This window comes from Mustelus asterias, chromosome 11, assembly GCF_964213995.1.
Source record: "Mustelus asterias chromosome 11, sMusAst1.hap1.1, whole genome shotgun sequence".
NCBI lineage: Eukaryota > Metazoa > Chordata > Chondrichthyes > Carcharhiniformes > Triakidae > Mustelus > Mustelus asterias.
Genome location: NC_135811.1, coordinates 76,012,719 through 76,031,211, shown reverse-complemented (window position 1 = coordinate 76,031,211; position 18,493 = coordinate 76,012,719). Strand labels below are relative to the sequence as shown.

Here is an 18,493-nt window from a genome sequence, read left to right as displayed (position 1 = left end):
TGTGGAGAATGGCCTCCTTCTGCACTGTAGGGTTTCTATGATTTCTATGACTCCTAACCACCCTGTGAAATGGCCCAATGAGTAGCTTAGTTCATGGGCAGTTAGGGTTGGGAAACGAATGCCAGCGACAGCCACGTCATATCAAAGAAATGCAGACCATCGTATTCAGAGGATTTATCAGCCTTTAGTACCATTTAAGTTGAAAGTTTCTTTTTTCATTAGTCACAAGTAAGGCTTACATTAACACTGCAATGAAGTTACTGTGAAATTCCCCTAGTCGCCACACTCCGGTGCCTGTTCAGGTCAATGCACCCTAACCTGCACATCTTTCAGATTGTGGGAGGAAACCCACGCAAACGTACAAACTCCACACAGACAGTGACCCAAGCCGGGAATCGAACCTGGGTACCTGGCGCTGCGAGGCAGCAGTGCTAACCACTGTGCCACCGTGCCGCCCCGCACGCTTGCCTAGTACTTTTTCAATTCCTCTCATTGACAGCAATATGAGAAATGAGCCCAAACAAACAGAAATGCAGCTTCAAAAATGCTTTATTACTTTACTTTGGATTCAATTACATTGTGCAAGTTGATATTTCAGAAAAGCGTAACATTTCACAGTAAACTTAATTCAAACATTTCACTTGTTTAGACAAATGAAACAAGCTTTTCACACATTTCCATTGGATGAAAGCTAATGTGGTCACAATCATCACAATAAAGGTTACATTCACCCGTCAGTAGCATAATCATTTTAAGACACATTCAATAAAACATTGGGGAGGGCACAGGACTTGAAATGTGGCACCAGCACGCACAATCAGATTAAAGTCATAGCAGCATTGTTACTACCATTTCATTAAAAGATAAGAATGGGAGTCAGAATCTCTCAAGCTATACATTTCACTTCAGAAATGAAAAAGATCCAATGGTGCAAACTGTCCCTCTAGATTCACATTTCAAAGCAAGTCTTTTAGGCTGTAGGCTGATAGGCAGGAATACTGAGGATTGAAGGTTTGTCACCAGCAGTGGGTTTCCCAGCGGTGGGTTTCCCAGCGGCGAGAGGTGCATTCAACAGGTAATCCTGTTGAAAATGGCAGGACCAGAAGATCCGTTGCCAGCCAATGGCAGGCCACATCCACCGCCGCAGGGTTGTGCCGAAAATCTCTCCCACTATCATTTTCTACTCTCATTTGGCCCCTCGCGCCTCTGCTAGCTCTTTGAAAAAGCTATCTAATTAATCCCACTCTCCTGCCCTTCCTTCGCAATCTTTACTCAATAAGTTCTAATTCACTTGCCTTTTGCAAGTTATCGGGTGGAATTTTCCGGCCACTCTCGCCAGTGGGATCGCCCGTCACGCTGAAGTTAACGGAATGGCTCGTCGCATCCACCGCGAGGAAACCCACTATGGCGGGACTGGAAAACCCCACCCGCTGAATCTACCTCCAGCACCCTTTCGGGTAATGTATGTCAGAGCATAAAACTCACTCTGTAAAGAAAGATATTAAAACACTGACAATGATCGGTAACAACATTATACAATATCCTTGACTCTCTTAAGCTGTGCATTAATTGCTGGTGAAGTCAGTAAAGTTTTGTTATGACGTCAAAAAAAGTTTGAACTCTCCTTAAACGTATGCTACTCTTATTCCACCCTATCAGGACACAACAAACCATTTCAGTTTTAACCTAACTGCAATCCATTGCTACATATCGAACTAACGCCCATTAATCCAGCCAACCCTCACTACAAGTGGGGCAGTTGGAAATAGGGGTGGGACTTTAACATTGGTGTCCTGCCTGCCATTTTTAAAAGGTTTTCAATTTCCTTAAGTTTCTTCAGTACAGCAAAGTCCCAGCTTCAGATTAATAGCTATATTAATATTATAACATTAAAGTGATATTTTCCATTCAAGAAATACAATTTTAAAAATATATTTATATATATCTATATTTAAAAATATTATGGGAAAAAATGTCCCATATATCGGATTGGCAGCTCAAACTCAACTGAGGGAAAGAGCACTATTTTTCCACTGCTAATGGAAGTTTGTACTGATGTGACCGCTGCCTACTTGCCCTTTAGTTGTGGGCCACCACAGTTTTCTTTGAGGCATACACATGAGCCATCATCATTGATTCAACTCTGTTGAAGCTGTTCTGTTCAATGGCTCCACAAACTAAACGATCTAATTTTAAACAGTAAGTGCCAACATCTCATTTTCAGTACAACCCAGAGACTTATACCAGGCCTCTGAGGTAACCCCCAGAACTTACAAACAGCCCCGTCTCAGGTGTGGCAGGCTGAAAGCACATAAGAACATTCAGCAGTCTTGCGGACTGAAGATGACTTGCTGACTGGCAAAACTGGAGATTTTTTTTCAAGTCCTGATGCCGTTTCTCAATCCCACTTTGTAAAATGTAGCAAGAAATAGAAAAGTTACATGCAAACTCACAAATGCCAACAAATAGAAAGTATCCTCCAGTCTCCACACAGATCACCGTGAACTCATAGCAACGTTTTAAAAAATAATTCGTGGGGCATGGGCGTCGCTGGCTGGCCAGCATTTATTGCCCATCCCTAGTTGCCCTTGAGAAGGTGGTGATGAACTGCTTTCTTGAATCACTGCAGTCCACGTGCTGTGGGTTGACTCACAATGCTGTTAGGGAGGGAATTTCATATTGCTATACAGAATCCTATCATTAACATGGAGAAGTATATCACAGTGTTTATTTCTTATTAAATATATCCAGATAAATCTGAGGACACCTTTTCATTGTAACATGAATTTGGGCAAATCGCTTCAGAACTTCCCAGCAACGAAAATCACTTTAAAACTGACCAGTAACAAAGAGATCATATTCATTATGTTGGACATGAATAGAAAGGATCCTTTGTGACCCTCCCCCAAGCTCCACCTCAGGAGTAATCCTCTGTGATCCACTCTCATTACAATCTCGAGTACATTCGTTCTTGCACAGAACACAAATAAACACAATATGGTTGTCCGCTGGTTTATTCTCCTAAAAAGGAGAGACCGTTCACTTTCTCCTTCCCGCTTCCCATTCCATGGCAGCTTCTCCTTTCCGGAGATTCTGCCTCTTGGAAGGGCAGGTGGTCAGGCTGCAGATCCCAATGGCATCGTCACCACCTCGGACCACAGTCGACACAAAGTCGTGTTTTTAATGGGGAGAGAGGGCATCACCGTGACCCCGCGCGAGGTGGACTATCTCACCCCTTGCCACGTTCGGCGGGACGACAGACTCCACGTGGCGGCCAACAGTTTTGCTCTTCAGCCTCCACGGCCTACAATCTGGTGCATCCCCACTGAACACGGTGTCGTGAACGGCTTAAACAGCCTCAACCGGAGGGGGAGAAAAAAAAATGTCGACAGGCAACCGAACCGCTACCTGTCAGGCTTGATGGCAGTGGCAAAAAGAAAAATAATGGGCCAAAAAAAAACTATTAATATTTTCAACTTATCTCAAATGCCCAGTGTAATATCTCCTTATACTTTTGAATCAATTGAAGGTGATTCTGTTTCCCGGTGATACCAAAATACATTGTAAATGAAAGAAGCATTATATTGAAAACCTACAATACTAAAACATAACTGGAAGTTATGGAAAAATGTATAATTGAAGCAGCAACAGGAAAAAAAGCATTGGCCCAAATCTCCCTCGAAAACCCATTTGCACAAACCGATTATAGAGGTGATACCCCCCATTTCACAAGAGCGTGTGCCTGGGTACAATGGCAGGTCTTATCTGAACCAAAGATAATTGATGCCAAGCATAATTAATTATTAAAAATAACCACGGAGGCATAACTGTGCAGTCCGGTTTCTGGAGGTTAGTCCTCCAGTTACTTTGTTAAAGGATTCCACCATTGTACCTGACCCTTACATTACACATTACTCTTTGTTGCTTCATGTGTGTGTGTGTGTGTGTGTGTGTGTGTGTGTGTGTGTATGTATTAAGTCACAGACCTACTTAATTTGAAGAGGTTGTGAAATAACAATTTATCTGCCAGTTATTTGTACTTGCATACATTGGGCTTGGATTTCCATGGATTCTCCCAATACAACAGGAGAAGGTTTACAGGAATCCTGGAGAAATGACATGAATTTTTGATGAACTTTTTCCAGTATTTCTGTTGTTAACAACAGATGAAGAGAGAATCTTGCTGCAGAGAAGGACGTGGTGTGCAGACTCTCAGCAATTTTAATCCCCTCAGGATGTGGGAGGGATCTCAATGAAGTTATTTTGTTTGTAATGGTCACCAGCGTTGGCATCGTGCAGTTATAAACAGGAAGTACTGTACTTGTAAACAATTAGATGGTCTGAGTTGCTTAATTAGAAGTTATTTCCTTGCAATTTCAAATGATCCAAATTAGGCACTGCAAATGACACAACAAATTGGGAATTTTGCGTTTAAAAATAACCAAACAACAACTTTAAGAACAGTAGATCCTACTTGTGGTTTAGACTATTGATGTGATTTTGGTATCCAAATGGGTTGAGAGGATCTGAGCCTGAAATGAGAAGTGGGAGTTATAATCCCAGAGTACAGAAGATAGACAAGAAAACAGTCTAATATTTGAAATTAAGGTTTCCATCCTTAACCCGCCAGGTCCAGGAATTGCTGTAGTTGGAAGCTGGGATGCACCTCAGGTCAATTCCAGATGCTGGGATTTCAAAGTCAGAAGAAATAGGATGTCCATTTTGTTTCACCAGAGAGAAACTGGGTACCTGTATCTGCGAATGAGAAATGAGTCAGATATTAGCGTTTTCGATCTACAAGTCGACAGACTTTTAGATCTTATAAATTAAACTTTATTCTAAACATCTGGATTTCATTTCCTGTATAGACATTTAAATCATTTTACTAAACTGTAATTTTAAGTTTTATATACATAGGAAAATGAATAAGTTATTTAGTCTCTTGAGTCTGTCACACAATTGAGTGATGGTGTGGAGATGCCAGCGTTGGACTGGGGTGGGCACAGTAAGAAGTCTCACAACACCAGGTTAAAGTCCAACAGGTTTATTTGGTATCACGAGCTTTCGGAGTGCTGCTCCGAAAGCTTGTGATTCCAAATAAACCTGTTGGACTTTAACCTGGTGTCGTGAGGCTTCTTACTGTACCTTTTAGTGAGATCAAGGCTGATCTGCAACTTAACTCTACCTGCCTTTTTCTAATATCCCTTAATAAATTTGGTTAGCAAAAATCTATCACTCTCAGTTTTAAAACCGACAATGATTTAGCATCAACTGCCAGTCTGGAACTTTGACCAGGCTTTGCATATATAAAGATTTCCTAATTTTACTTCTCAAAGGTCTGGCTTTAGATTTGAGGCTAGACCTAGACCGACAGGAATAGTTCCTCGCTATCTATCTCATCAGCTTTCCCACTCCTATCTTGAAAACTTTGATCTAATCAACCTTCTAAATTCCAGAGAACACCAACAAGTCAGTTCTTGGTAGTGTCGGCTGTATGTGCTCTCCTTCAAAAAATAAAACACACTTACCAGATTACTGATTCCTGTAGCCACCTGGCCAACTGTAGCCCTTCGCATGTCATGTACAACCAAACATTCTCCGCTGAAAGTGTGAATTCTAGCTTCAACCCCTAAAATAGAAACATTGTGTTTAGTCTCAAAGAACACTGGAACTCTTCTTTTAGTAAGAAGTCTCACAACACCAGGTTAAAGTCCAACAGGTTTATTTGGTAGCAAATACCATAAGCTTTCGGAGCACTGCTCCGAGCAGCGCTCCGAAAGCTTATGGTATTTGCTACCAAATAAACCTGTTGGACTTTAACCTGGTGTTGTGAGACTTCTTACTGTGTTCACCCCAGTCCAATGCCGGCATCTCCACATCATGACTCTGCTTTTAGCCATCTTAACAAGTTGTGATCAAATCAAGAGAGAGGTCTTGCAAGAATCTCAGCAAGCTTTCCAGAAACAAATAACATAAGTAATTTAGCAGAGTTTATTTTGCTGATTGATGTCAGAGAATATTCAATTTTTCTACATATTAATATCCAATATTAGAGAGCGTATGAATTTTGGAAACTCAACTCCACCATCCTACTTTTTAAAAATTCATTTGTGGGACATGGGCATCGCTGGCTGGCCAGCATTTAATGCCCATCCTCTATTTCTTGAGAGTCAACCACATTGCTGTGGCTCTGGAGTCACATGTAGGCCAGACCAGGTAAGGATGGCAGATTTCCTTCCCTAAAAGGACATTAGTGAACCAGGTGGGTTTTTTCGACAATCGACAATGGTTTCGTGGCCATCAGTAGATTCTTAATTCCAGATTTTTTTAAATGAATTCAAATTCCACCATCTGCCGTGGCGGGACTTGAACATTGGTTGAGTTTCTGGATTAATAGTCTAGCGATAATACCACTAAGGCATTGCCGCCCGTCAAGATTATTTCAAATATTTATCACTAGACATTTTACGGTGGATAGTTTTAAATCATTTTCACTCATTTAAAACTGTTTTTATTCTATTGGCCTGACTTATCGTAATATCCTGGGTTCACCTATCCAAGTTATTTAATACTTTATGAAGACAGGATTGGTTTGGACAACAGTGTAAACTGTGACAGCAAGCTGCAGCTACCGTTTTACACTTTACCCAATTATTTTTTCAACTGCAGCTAAGAGTGATGAAAATCAGGCTGGATTGTAACAGAGCTGGCTGATTCGCAATTCACCATTTTGTGCTTCTGACCAAGACTAATTTCACTTCCTGTATCTTGATGAGGCCATCCCAACTTTGCTTCCCTCAAGGTTCAGATAATAGTGATAGGCCCACAATTTACATTGTTTACACATGAATTTGAGTTACAGCTTGACAATACTGTGGTAGGCCTTCCCTTGTTGTCGATGCTGCTTTCAATTGGGAGTTCTTACTGAGCATTTATTTTACCATTAAAGAGGCTTGGCATGTCCTGCTGGTGATCCAGACGTTGACTGAGGCTAAAGCTGGCACTAAATCCATCCGTCTGACTATTCCATGACATTGAGTGAATTCCAGAACTGTAGTTACCACTCAGGCTCGGCATTCCTTTCTGGGAATCCTGGAAAAAGACAGAACATTCCAGATTAAATGTCAGTTGCAGCAGTGTGATGTATTGGTGAGAAACAAAGCTGTGGCATTAGAATTTACCAAAAGCCTCTCTGTTGTGGGCTATCTAGGCCAATATAGTTCGGTCATGGTAGATAATTATTAGAGTGAAAAAATCCTTTAGCACCAACTCTTCAAAAGTTCTGCTTCTGCACCTAAATAAGCAATAGTAGGCAGGAATTGATGACTGCAACACTTAAGAATTGCTTAGCAATGAAATGTCATCATAGAATACCCACAGTGCAGAAGAGGCCACTTAGCCCCGCATGACTCTCTGACAGAGTAACCTACCCAAGCCCACCCACTTTGCCTTAGCCCCATAACCCCACACATTTCCCATGGCTAATCCACCTAACCTACACATCTTGGGACACTAACATGGCCAATCTACCTAACCTGCACATCTTTAGAGAGTGGGAGGAAACCAGAGCACCTGGAGGAGGGGGGGGCATGCAAACTCCACACAGTCACCCAAGGCCAGAATTGAACCAGGGTCTCTGGAGCAGTGAGGCAGCAGTGCCAACTACGGTGCCACCATGCTGCCATCAGGTACAGTAATGTAAACTGGTGAGATTCTGTAGGTAGCACCTCCCAATGTTACATTGTTATCCATCACAGAATATAAAATCTGTATTACATAATACATATATGCAAAGAGTTCATATTCACTTTCAACTATAATCTTTTGTGCTAACTTTTCTCATTATAAATTCCTGTGCTTTAATTTACAATAGAAACTGCCTCTACACATTTGCAGTATTGTAATGTCCCCCCTTCCATCAGTACTGTCACTGTCTGTCGCAGTTTAGGTGATGAAGTTGTATTACAGAGGAATCCTGGTGCTCCAATCAATGTTGCTGCTTCCCCAGCTACTGCTCATCTTACTCTAAAGAACACAAAATCAAAATGTATTACAAGTAAGGATAGATAGGAAACTGCCCCACTAGGGGGCTAGGATTGGTCGTCTGTTTCACATTCCACCCATTCAATTTATATTGGGTGACTAATCTGCTCCAATCAGGAGCATTGCCGGGAGATTTGCAGAGTAAATGCAGGGTTATGGGGATAGGGTCTGGGTGGGATTGTTGTCAGTGCAGTCTTGATGGGCCGAATGGCCTCCTTCTGCACGATAGGGATTCTATGATCAATTTCCCACTGGGCAGATTGGGTTAAAATTTCTCCCCTGGTCTCGACAGCCTCCCATGCAACATCACGCGAGATTAAAACAAAAGATTATGTTGATTTACATATTGGTTCCACTGCTCTGACTTGCTGCTTTTGACAAAAAAAATTACCAAGTAATAATATTTTATAATATAATAATATACGCTTTGCGCAGCGTAGCAATGGGCTAATCATACCTTGTCATAGTCTTCCATTAGACTGTATGCGTCGCTGCTTAACACATCTAATATCTGGTCCTCCAACTTTTCTGGGAACACTTGAGATAAGTTATAGAGTAGAAATTCTGAAATGTCAAATCAAAAAAGAATGTGAGAAAAAAAAGAGTCAAGATGCCAAGTTTCGACTGCAAGCCTCAATCAGGCTAAACAGTTTACAGCAACAGTAACAACACCAACACTGAATCATGATTGCTTCCAAATAAGAGGATTCTGATAGAAAATAGTATGCTTGCAATTAAGCAGCAAAAGGTACCTCAATTCTACAGTCTCCTATATTCTTTACTCATTCAAGTAAAAGACTTGCATTTCTAGAACGTTTTTCACAAATGTAGTTAGAAACATAGAATCCACAGTGCAGAAGGAGGCCATTTGGCCCATCAAGCCTGCACCAACAACAAGCCCACCCAGGTCCTATCCCTATAACCCCACGTATTTACCCTACTAATCCCCCTGACACTATGGGACAATTTAGCATGGCCAATCAACCTAACCTGCACATCTTTGGATTGTGGGAGGAAACCGGAGCACCCGGAGGAAACTCGCGCAGACACGGGGAGAACGTGCAAACTCCACACAGTCAATGACCTGAGGCCGGAATTGAACCCGGGTCCCTGGCGCTGAGTTGCAATGCCACCATTACTCTTGTTGTCAGACCCCTTTCCTCTGGCTGGCAGGAGGCCAACCCACAGGCTTCTGCCACTGCCACTCTGGAACTTGGCACTAGGCAGCGCACTGCAAGATCTCCAATTTGTTTCTGCATCTCTTCTGGTGACTGAGGTGAGGAACTCACCTTGAGGGCAATCGCAAGTGGAGACCCACGTCATGGGTTGCATGAGTGAAACATCAAATGGTCTGCTCACCAAGCTGAGTATCCTTACTGGAGGCACTGACCACCAGGAATTAATTTCTCCTGATGAAACCTGACAGAAAATATTCCAAGAGGGGTTTTACCCATATCGCGCGCTTAAAGTGGCAGCCCTTATACCATACTGCACAAAATATCAACAAATATATCGGCGGGGATTCTCCAACCTCGTTCGCACGGTACTTTCCAGTCCTGCTGCAGTGAATGGAGGTTTGGCTGAGCGCCAAATTCTCTGTAGCGATGGCAGGGCAAACAACATTGAAGAATTCCGGCCGTCATTTTAGCCAGTCCAAAAACATTTCAATACTTGGGGATCATGAGAAAAGAAACATTTTCTCATCATTATTTCAGAAGATAGAGAGCAGTATGTGTTACCTTTCTGCAGTTTCCCGTATTCCTCCAGGAGTTTCTTGTCTGCCTCGTCGCTCTGCAGTGAAGGCAATGACAACAGTGGTGAAGGAGTAGATAAATCTTCTTCATCACTCAAAGGTTCAGCCAACTCTTCAGGGAATTGAATCTCCTCATCTTGCAGGAGCAGCTGGTTAAAGTTACAGGCCAGCCTAATTAGGTTTTTTGGGCGCGGCTTTCTTCGGCAGGCCTGTGATGAAGTTTTCTTGGTCATGTTTTCCAATGTCCCCATTTTGCCCATGCTGAGTTGACCTCCCTTCAGGTGATGGAATCTGTGCTTGTCTGAGTCCACGCCAGCCGGCACTGGCTCTGATCCTGGAGGAGGCCGGTCTTTGGTGGCACAGTGTACAGCACTCTGATCCGTCGACAGAGGGGTCATTGAACCATTACTGTTGCCATCATCTGACTCAGCAGCACAATTCACTTTCTGAACATGATTAGTCTGAGAACCACTCACAGCTCCTGCAGTACAAATAAAAAGACAAATGAATACCAAAGTTGGCAAAACAAACATATATCACATGCTTTCAGTCCCATCTCCCTTGCCTTAACTGGGACACTACAAATTCCACCCATCTTTAGAATAGCCCTGTTGATCCCACCATTTTCTGGATGCCACAATGAAAGGGGCATCTCTTCATATGACTAGGAGACATAAAAGTTTAATGGGCTGAATCACACTTGGATTTCCCTCTTTTTCGAGGGGAATGTGTTTAATATTCACTGAGTAACTATCCTCAAATGGTTTGGGTCTTGATTAAGTTTAAATTTATTTAGTATCACATGTAGGCTTACATTAACACTGCAATGAAGTTACTGTGAAAATCCCTTAGTCGCCAAACTCCGGCACCTGTTTGGGTACACTGAGGGAGAATTTAGCATGACCAATGCACCTAACCAGCACGTCTTTCAGACTGTGGGAGGAAACCAGAGCACCCGGAGGAAATCCACACAGACAAGGGGAGAACATGCAAACTCCACACAAACAGTGACCCGAAGACAGAATTGAACCCAGGTCCCTGGAGCTGTGTGGCAGCAGAGCTAACTACTGTGCCCTCATGATTAGGGAGCAAAAGCTCAAAGTCTGGGTGTTGCGGTACCTAGTTAATATCCAAAAATCCAAGCTTCTATACTACAACGTTTCATGTGACAGGAAGCTTTCAATGAAAGTATCAAGCAAATGGGTTCACAAAAACTCCCCTATTAAAAATGTGTATGTAATTGGAAGAACACTCACTGTAGACTGCATATTTTAATGCAAAAAAAAACTTTCTTTGAGCTATCTGGCTGCTGAACTTCATCTGGTCACTGGCCACAGGAGACTGATCTCCGATGATGCTTACGTCAACTAATGACACACAGTGATAGGATGAAAGAAGCTTACAAATATTATGCCAATGTATTACGTACAAATTGCCACCTGCGGGATGAGATGATTTATTGCACTATTGAGTCAAAGTAAGAGGCTTACAGTGCCCTCACTTCAAAGGGGAAAAATATTTATCAAGGAGATTGGAGCGGGCACAGTTCTAATACAAGGGAGACATTTCTTACTGCATTCATACCACAGTATCATTTTTCACGGCGACAGTTTGATGGTTACTGTAAGTGAGATTGCCAATTCAGTGCTCACTTGTCAGCAGCTCAGAGGTGCAGATTCGAGCCACTGAGAAATTCAGCTGAAACGTTTCAAGCTCACTCACTTCGGAAATGTACAGTCAGCAAGAGGAGGAGAGTTTCATCCCATCAGTCAGGACCGATGGGAAGGTAGTGGCCTAGTGGCATTGTCACTGGACTAGTCATCCAGAGACCAAGGGTGATGCTCTGGGGACCCAGGTTTGAATCCAACCGTGGCAGATGGGGAAATTTGAATTCAATAAAAACCTGGAATGAAAAGCGACCATGTCGTAAAAACCCATCTGGTTCACTAATGCCCTTTAGGGGAGGAAATCTGCCATCCTTACCCGGTCTGGCCTACATGCGACTCCAGATCCACAGCAATGTGGTTGACTCTTAAATGCTCTCAGGGATGGGCAATAAATGCCGGCCCAGCCAGTGATGCCCACATCCCATGAACAAATTTTTAAAAAAACAGTTGGCAGAAGACACTGGTAGAAAATACAGTGCATTTTTGACAACAATGAAAGATTTTGTTGCGTTTTCTGCCTTCACTGAGCACTATGTGGACACAAATACATTCAGCTGCAATAAAGGAAAGGCAGTTCGATAATTCTACTTACGTTGTCGCAGTACAGTTAACGCTCTGTTCACCTCTGCACGAAGTTCAGATGCAGTAGCTCTGTATTTTGGATCTTTGACCAAACCAGCTCTGATCACATTAGCTGTGTGTGGACTGCACGTGGGTGGAATTTCATCCACTGGAGGGTCTTGTGTCACAATCTGTTGGGAGAGAGACCAGGAAGTCAGTGCCACTGATACCTGTGGGGTAGCGACCTCCAGAACAATTGTTTTAATTACAACGAACGGGAACGGGAAGATTTGGGGGTCCTGTGCTAGCTTTCATCTGACTGCTGTCACGGATAGAATAACGGTCCAGTCTGATTTGGACTTTAGTCGCCCTTGTGTTGGAAAAAAAAAACCTCCTTTTAGCATTTCTCCACACAAGTTTTGGGTCTCAACCCCGTTTGCAGATCAAGGTTTCATGAGGGTCATGCATAGATACCCCAATTCATGTGAAGTTATTGCAAAGGCATAACGTAGCTACTGCACGGTTTTAACTTAAACTTACCTTAAGGAGCAGCTGACTCATTGGTATATTTTTCCAGGGATGGCGGCTGGTTAACATGTGCAGCATCATACAAGCAACGCTCCAGCTATCTGTCTTAACACCAAATTCACGGCCTGCAACTACCTCTGGAGCCATGTGCGTCACTGTACCCAGGCACTGACTGCCTACAAGGAGAGGGGGAAATAAAAGACATTTTATTTGGTAACAATTCCATTGGAAACCTGGTGGTCAAAGTGGGCAGTGCCCAGAAGGATTTATTGGTTGCATACCTCGCCCTGAATAAAATTCCAACTGACTTCATCTAGCTGCTTGTTGATGGGGGTACGTGGCTGCTCTCACCTAAGCCTTGGTCAGAGCCTGCACTCAACTGGATCTACTAAAGGTGCAGCATGAGTTTCGGAAGAAGTGCCTCTCTAACAATAACCCCTCCACATAACACAGCCATGCTATTTATAATCCAAACCTGGCACCCTCTGCAGAACCGCTTCCCCTGAAGCCTGGCTTTCTGAAGACATTCTGCAGCAGGCTCTCCCACCTTCAGCCCACCAGCTGGGGTCAGTTAACAAATAAGCACATGGTCATCAAGTTTGTGGAATCATAGAATCCCTACAGCATTGGAGGAGGCCATTCGGCCCATCGAGTCTGCACCGACCACAATCCCACTCAGGTCCTATCCCCATAACCCCATGCATTTACCCTAGCTAGTCCCCCTGACACTAAGGGACAATTTAGCATGGCCAATCCACCTAACCCGCACATCTTTGGACTGTGGGAGGAAACCTACGCAGACAGGGGAGAACGTGCAGACTCCACACAGACAGACAGTGAGCCAAGCCGGGAATCAAACCCGGGTCCCTGATGCTATGAGACAGCAGTGCTCACCACCGTGCCGCCCTTTGTAGCCCATGAGAGAAAGTTAATGGCCGTGTTTAACCCTTGCCCTGGCCCCTTCTTCCTCCAGTTTTTCTGTTACCTCCCCTCACGTCTCTTCCAAGCTAGGTTTTTGTAAAGGTCAATGTGCTCACCATGCCTGTATATTTAACTCTTACCATGTGAGGTGCTCCTTCCTGCCGATGTTAGTTGTGTTGAATGTCCGAAATCACATAGATAAACCTCCAAGCCTCGCTGTGATATCAGCACGTTGTCCGCTGAGGAAAGGATAACACGCAGATCGTCAACATTGGCTAGGAACTTTTACGGTCATTATTTAACTTGCAGCGTCTGGTCTAAGAGTAAAGCTTACTTTCAGCTTTAAAAATACACAGCTATATCTAAGGGAGTAGAATGATAAAGTTCATTTTATGATGAGATTGGCCAGTGTGTAAATTCAATGCCACATTGAAAGTGTACCTCTCGATAGAACCTGGACCAATAGTAACAAAAAGACTTGAATTGATTTATTATTGACACATGTATTGGGATACAGTGAAAAGTATCGTTTCTTCGGTGCAAACAGACAGAACATATTGTTCATAGAGTACATGGGGAAAAGGAAAAGGATAGAATGTAGATAATAGTGTTGTAGTTACAGGTCGGGTGAAGAGAAAGATCATTGAATATGACGCACTGGTCAGTTTTGACCTTACCTTTTATATCTCCGTGCACAATTCCATGGGAGTGTAGGTGCTCGAGTGCCTCTAGTACTTGTCCCGTGTAATGCAGAGTCAGAGCTTCAGGAAGAGGCCCTTTATTCACTATCAGCTGCGCAACTGATCCACCTAAAAACAGGCAAGAAATCTCACAAATGCTGTTCCCGGATATGAGGAAAATATCTCAAGTCTAACTTGCTACACATTGGTGACATTACGGGTCTTACACATTGACTGGGTTAATGCTAACATCTGCTGCATTATCCAGGTGTTGAGCAGCACCAACCTGCTGAGATTTTCCCCATCGCTCGTGGAGTTAGCTGTGCTGAAATGTAAACAGAATCCTACCACTGATCTATAATAAAAGGGCAGACAATGGTGTAGTGGTATTGTCACTGGAGTAAATAATCCAAAGACCCAGGTTAATGTTCTGAGCACCCTGGTTCAAATGCCACCACGCTAGATGGTGGAATTTGAATTAAATTTTAAAAATCTGGAATTAAATTTCAACAATCGAAAATGATTGGTAAGGAAGGAAATCTGCCATCCTTACCTGGTCTGGCATGCGGGTGACTTCAGACCCACAGAAATGTGGTTGACTCTTAAATATCCTCTGAAATAGCCTAGCAAGCCATTCAGTTCAATTGCAATTAGGGATGGGTAATAAATGCTGGCCTAGCTAGCGATGCCCACATCCTATAAAATTTCAGTGCTAATTTAGCTTGGTTTCCCTTCAACTCTTTCTTTTTTTATTCAATTATGGGATGTGGGCAGCACTAACCAGACCAGCATTTATTGTCCATCACTAGCTGTCCTGGAGAAGGTGGTGGCGAGCTGCCTAATGAACCACTGTAGGTGTATGTACACACACAGTGCTGTTCGGGAAGGAATTCCAGGATTTTGACGCAGCAATGAAGGAACGGTGATTATATTTCCAAGTCAGGATGGTGAGTGACTTGGAGGGGAACCTCCAGGTGGTGGTGTTCCCAGGTATCTGTTGCCCTTGTCTTTTTAGATGGTAGCGGTCGTGGGTTTGGAAGGTGCTGTCTAAGGCTTGGTGAGCTCCTGCAGTGCATCTTGTAGATAGTACAAACGGCTGCCACTGTTCATCGGTGGTGGATGGATTGAATGTTTGTGGAAGTGGTAACAATCAAGAGGGCTGCTTTGTCTTGGATGGTGTTGAGCTTCTGGAGTGTTGTTGTCTACAGCAACTTTTTTGTATCGTCTTTAACATACAGAATTGTCCTAAGGATTTACAGGAATATATTCAGCCAAATGAAAATTGACTAAGAGCCAAAGGAGGAGACAGCAGGACACAGGGTCAAAGTGATAGGTTTAGAGGACTTTCTTAACAAAGGAAAGAGACCTAGATAATTTCACAGTAAAGAAATATGTGACTCAAAAATAATGCCCATTACAATATTGAAATGATAGAATCATAGAATCCCTAGAGTACAGAAGGAGGCCATTCGGCCCATCCCACCCAGGCCCTATTTCCATAACCCCACATATTAACCCTTCTAATCCCCCTGATACTAGGGTCAATTTAGCACAGCCAATCAACCTAACTCGCACATCTTTGGACTGTGGGAGGATACCGGAGCACCCGGAGGAAACCCACGCAGACACAGGGAGAATGTGCAAACTCCACACACACTGACCCAAGCTGGGAATTGAACCTGGGTCTCTAGCGCTGTGAGGCAGCAATGCTAACCACTGGGCCACCATGTCGGCATCGGTTAGTAAAATTTTATTGATGTGTAAAATTTCAAAATATTCCCCAAGTCACCCAGGATAGAAAGTTAATTTATGATTACTGATATCCAATAAAAGACTGGTTAAAATGGAATACTGGATGAAGCTGTATTTACACAATGTGAGAGGAAGTGCATTTATACCAAGGTTTGTGTCTCACCTTGAATGAGCTGCATAAACAGTGTGATCATCTCCCCTTCCCGTATTCCCCCGTACAGTGGAACAATTCGCGGTGAGTTCAACTTGCTCCAGGTCAGCAACTCCTGTGCTTGGAAATTACTCACATGAATCTGGAAAAGGAGAGCAGTTTTAATGGACGACGCACTCTCAGGCAGATTCTTCCTGCACAAGTTAATTTTGGATACCATTAGCCTGAAATCCAAATCTAAGTAAAGATTCAGAGCAAATAGTGCTGTGAGTTCCGTTCTGCAAACTAAGGGCTGCAAAGGCAGTGGTGGGCAGCCTGGGGTGGGGGGAGGCAGAGGTGAGGGTCGGGGGCACAGACAACCCATCAGGGTTCTGAGTGTGGCCCATGACACATTTAGTTGACCGTTGCCCATGCGCAGGATTGGCAGATTCCACTGGTTACCATCTGTTTAGTTTATTTTTCTACTGTCATGACTGAAGTATTACACATGTAAAGCAAGGACAAGTGAAGTGCTGCGCATGCTGATTGTCTGTGAGCCGTGCGCTCCCTCTGTGTCCAATCAAAGCATTAATATTTACTTTGCTTTTACCATTTAAAGTTGATAGTTCTATTAATATACGAACAATTAAGCAATTTCTATAACTTGTTATGAAATATTCGACTCGTATTAAACGTTTTCAATCTTATTAACATATGTTGAAGTATTTTCTATAATTCATAATGAAATATTCGGCATGTATTAAATGTGTTTAATCGTACTCATGGGGGTTAGTGAACAAGCCCAATTTCAATCTTGTGGCCCACTGACATGTCGGAGAGATACTCATACAGCGCACTCACTAGCCTAGGATGCCTATCACTGTGTTGAAGGATTAACACAGTTTGATTGCTCATTTAATTATGATTTTAAACAAGCAACACTTGCCGTGAATGTTAGAGACAGATGAAATATTATAAACAGGAAGACTTGAAGGAGAATCAGACCACCAGTACACTGGACAAAAATGGTCTTGGTGTGTTGAGTATCAGTTATTTTTCTAACTCCATATATGTTTCAGTTACTCAAAGGCTCTTACATTTTGCCACAAACCTTCTTAAGCATTCAGCCACACATTGCTCCTATGGATACCATGTTGCCAGCAGGACAGTAGACATTTCCTCCCCTCCCATTATAAATTTGATGACTTTGTTGGGCTATGAGTACCTCATCCAATTTGCCATCTTTCATACACAAGCCTTGAAAGTGAGGGCAGGCAAGCTATTTAATTGTGACAGGCCTAGCAGCTGAACTGAGTGTCCAAATTGCACAATTCCACAAGGTATCACTGCATCATGATAGGAGCAGGAACTCTTCTCTAATTTCCCCTTTTCTGACTGAGGGAAATTTAGCAGAGGCATCCTGGCTAAGATATACATCACACAGACTGGGGATCTGATGGGGCTGTTAGGGCTACATGACAAGACTGACTGAGCTGCTCCCCATGTGAATTATAATAAGAATTGGATAAAAGGTTTCTTTCCATGTTAAGTTCTAGTAAAATACCACAGGAACCCAGGTAGTGCAATTGGTGCTATTGGTTTAATTACTGCCTTGATATTCTCCCAAATATGATAATGTCTAGTTGTCCAAACTGACCCTTTTAGCAGCACAGGTGAAATCAGTTGAGTGATCCTTTGCCATATAGACTTCTCCAAAGGTTCCAACACCCAGACGAGTGGAGATGAGAGACCACTGCAGATCTTCTTTGTACTCATTGTCCACAGGCGTTAGTTTCTGCATAGTGAAAAGACAATGTCAGCTGGAGGAAGCTTCCATCTTTCAAGACTTCACTCTGAGAAAGTTGACCACATTGGCTGCTCGCAATCACAAAGCGAACAAAGCTCACCCCTTCTCAAGCGCTGTCAGCTACTTTCTTCTCAGAGGCAAGAGTTGTGCAGCTAAGTCAAGCGTTAGCTTGCTGAGTTGAACAGTTTTTATGCCTTTGAGTCAGAAGTTTGTATGTTAAACCACCTTCCCCCACCTCCAGCACTTCAACACAAAACCCTACCTGACATTTCAAAGTAGTTTTGAGAAATTGTCAGAAATTCCATCTCTAGAATGAGCGATTAAACTGAAGCCCATATGTTCAGATGGACAGTTTAAAATGCCACGGATCTTTACTGAACCTGAATAAGGAGCCTGCACGGTGTCCTGGCCGATACTTTTCCTCAGCCGAAGTCACCAAAGTAAATTAACTGGTCATTCATGTGATGATTGTCGAACCTGGTGTGCAAATTGGCCACCACTTTTAACTACAATTCAATGAAAACAGTTGGCTACAAAGCAGTTAGGGATGTCCAGCAGATTTGAAGGGCATCATATAAAACACAAGCCTATTTTCTTCTCCTTTAGGTCTTCTGAATATCACAACCCAGTCAGAACCTGAGAGTAACAGCA

General features: G+C 43.0%; 1 protein-coding gene across 5 annotated transcripts in view; it reads right to left on the bottom strand.

Annotated features, from left to right (window-relative positions):
- Positions 1–538: 538 nt before the first annotated feature.
- map3k14a (mitogen-activated protein kinase kinase kinase 14a) overlaps positions 539–18,493 on the bottom strand; it is a 57,020-nt gene continuing 39,065 nt past the window's right edge. For 4 of the 5 annotated variants that reach the window (XM_078223778.1, XM_078223779.1, XM_078223781.1 and 1 more), the window contains exons 6-16: positions 17,693–17,830; positions 16,069–16,198; positions 14,151–14,282; positions 13,614–13,712; positions 12,565–12,728; positions 12,056–12,215; positions 9,783–10,277; positions 8,501–8,607; positions 6,942–7,092; positions 5,529–5,629; positions 539–4,755 (exon numbers count right to left, since the gene is read on the bottom strand). In XM_078223778.1, the coding sequence (XP_078079904.1) occupies positions 4,591–4,755; positions 5,529–5,629; positions 6,942–7,092; positions 8,501–8,607; positions 9,783–10,277; positions 12,056–12,215; positions 12,565–12,728; positions 13,614–13,712; positions 14,151–14,282; positions 16,069–16,198; positions 17,693–17,830 (1,842 nt within the window). In that variant the 3' untranslated portion in view covers positions 539–4,590. The remainder of the gene's footprint in view (positions 4,756–5,528; positions 5,630–6,941; positions 7,093–8,500; positions 8,608–9,782; positions 10,278–12,055; positions 12,216–12,564; positions 12,729–13,613; positions 13,713–14,150; positions 14,283–16,068; positions 16,199–17,692; positions 17,831–18,493) is intronic. The other variant, XM_078223782.1, reaches the window with a different exon arrangement.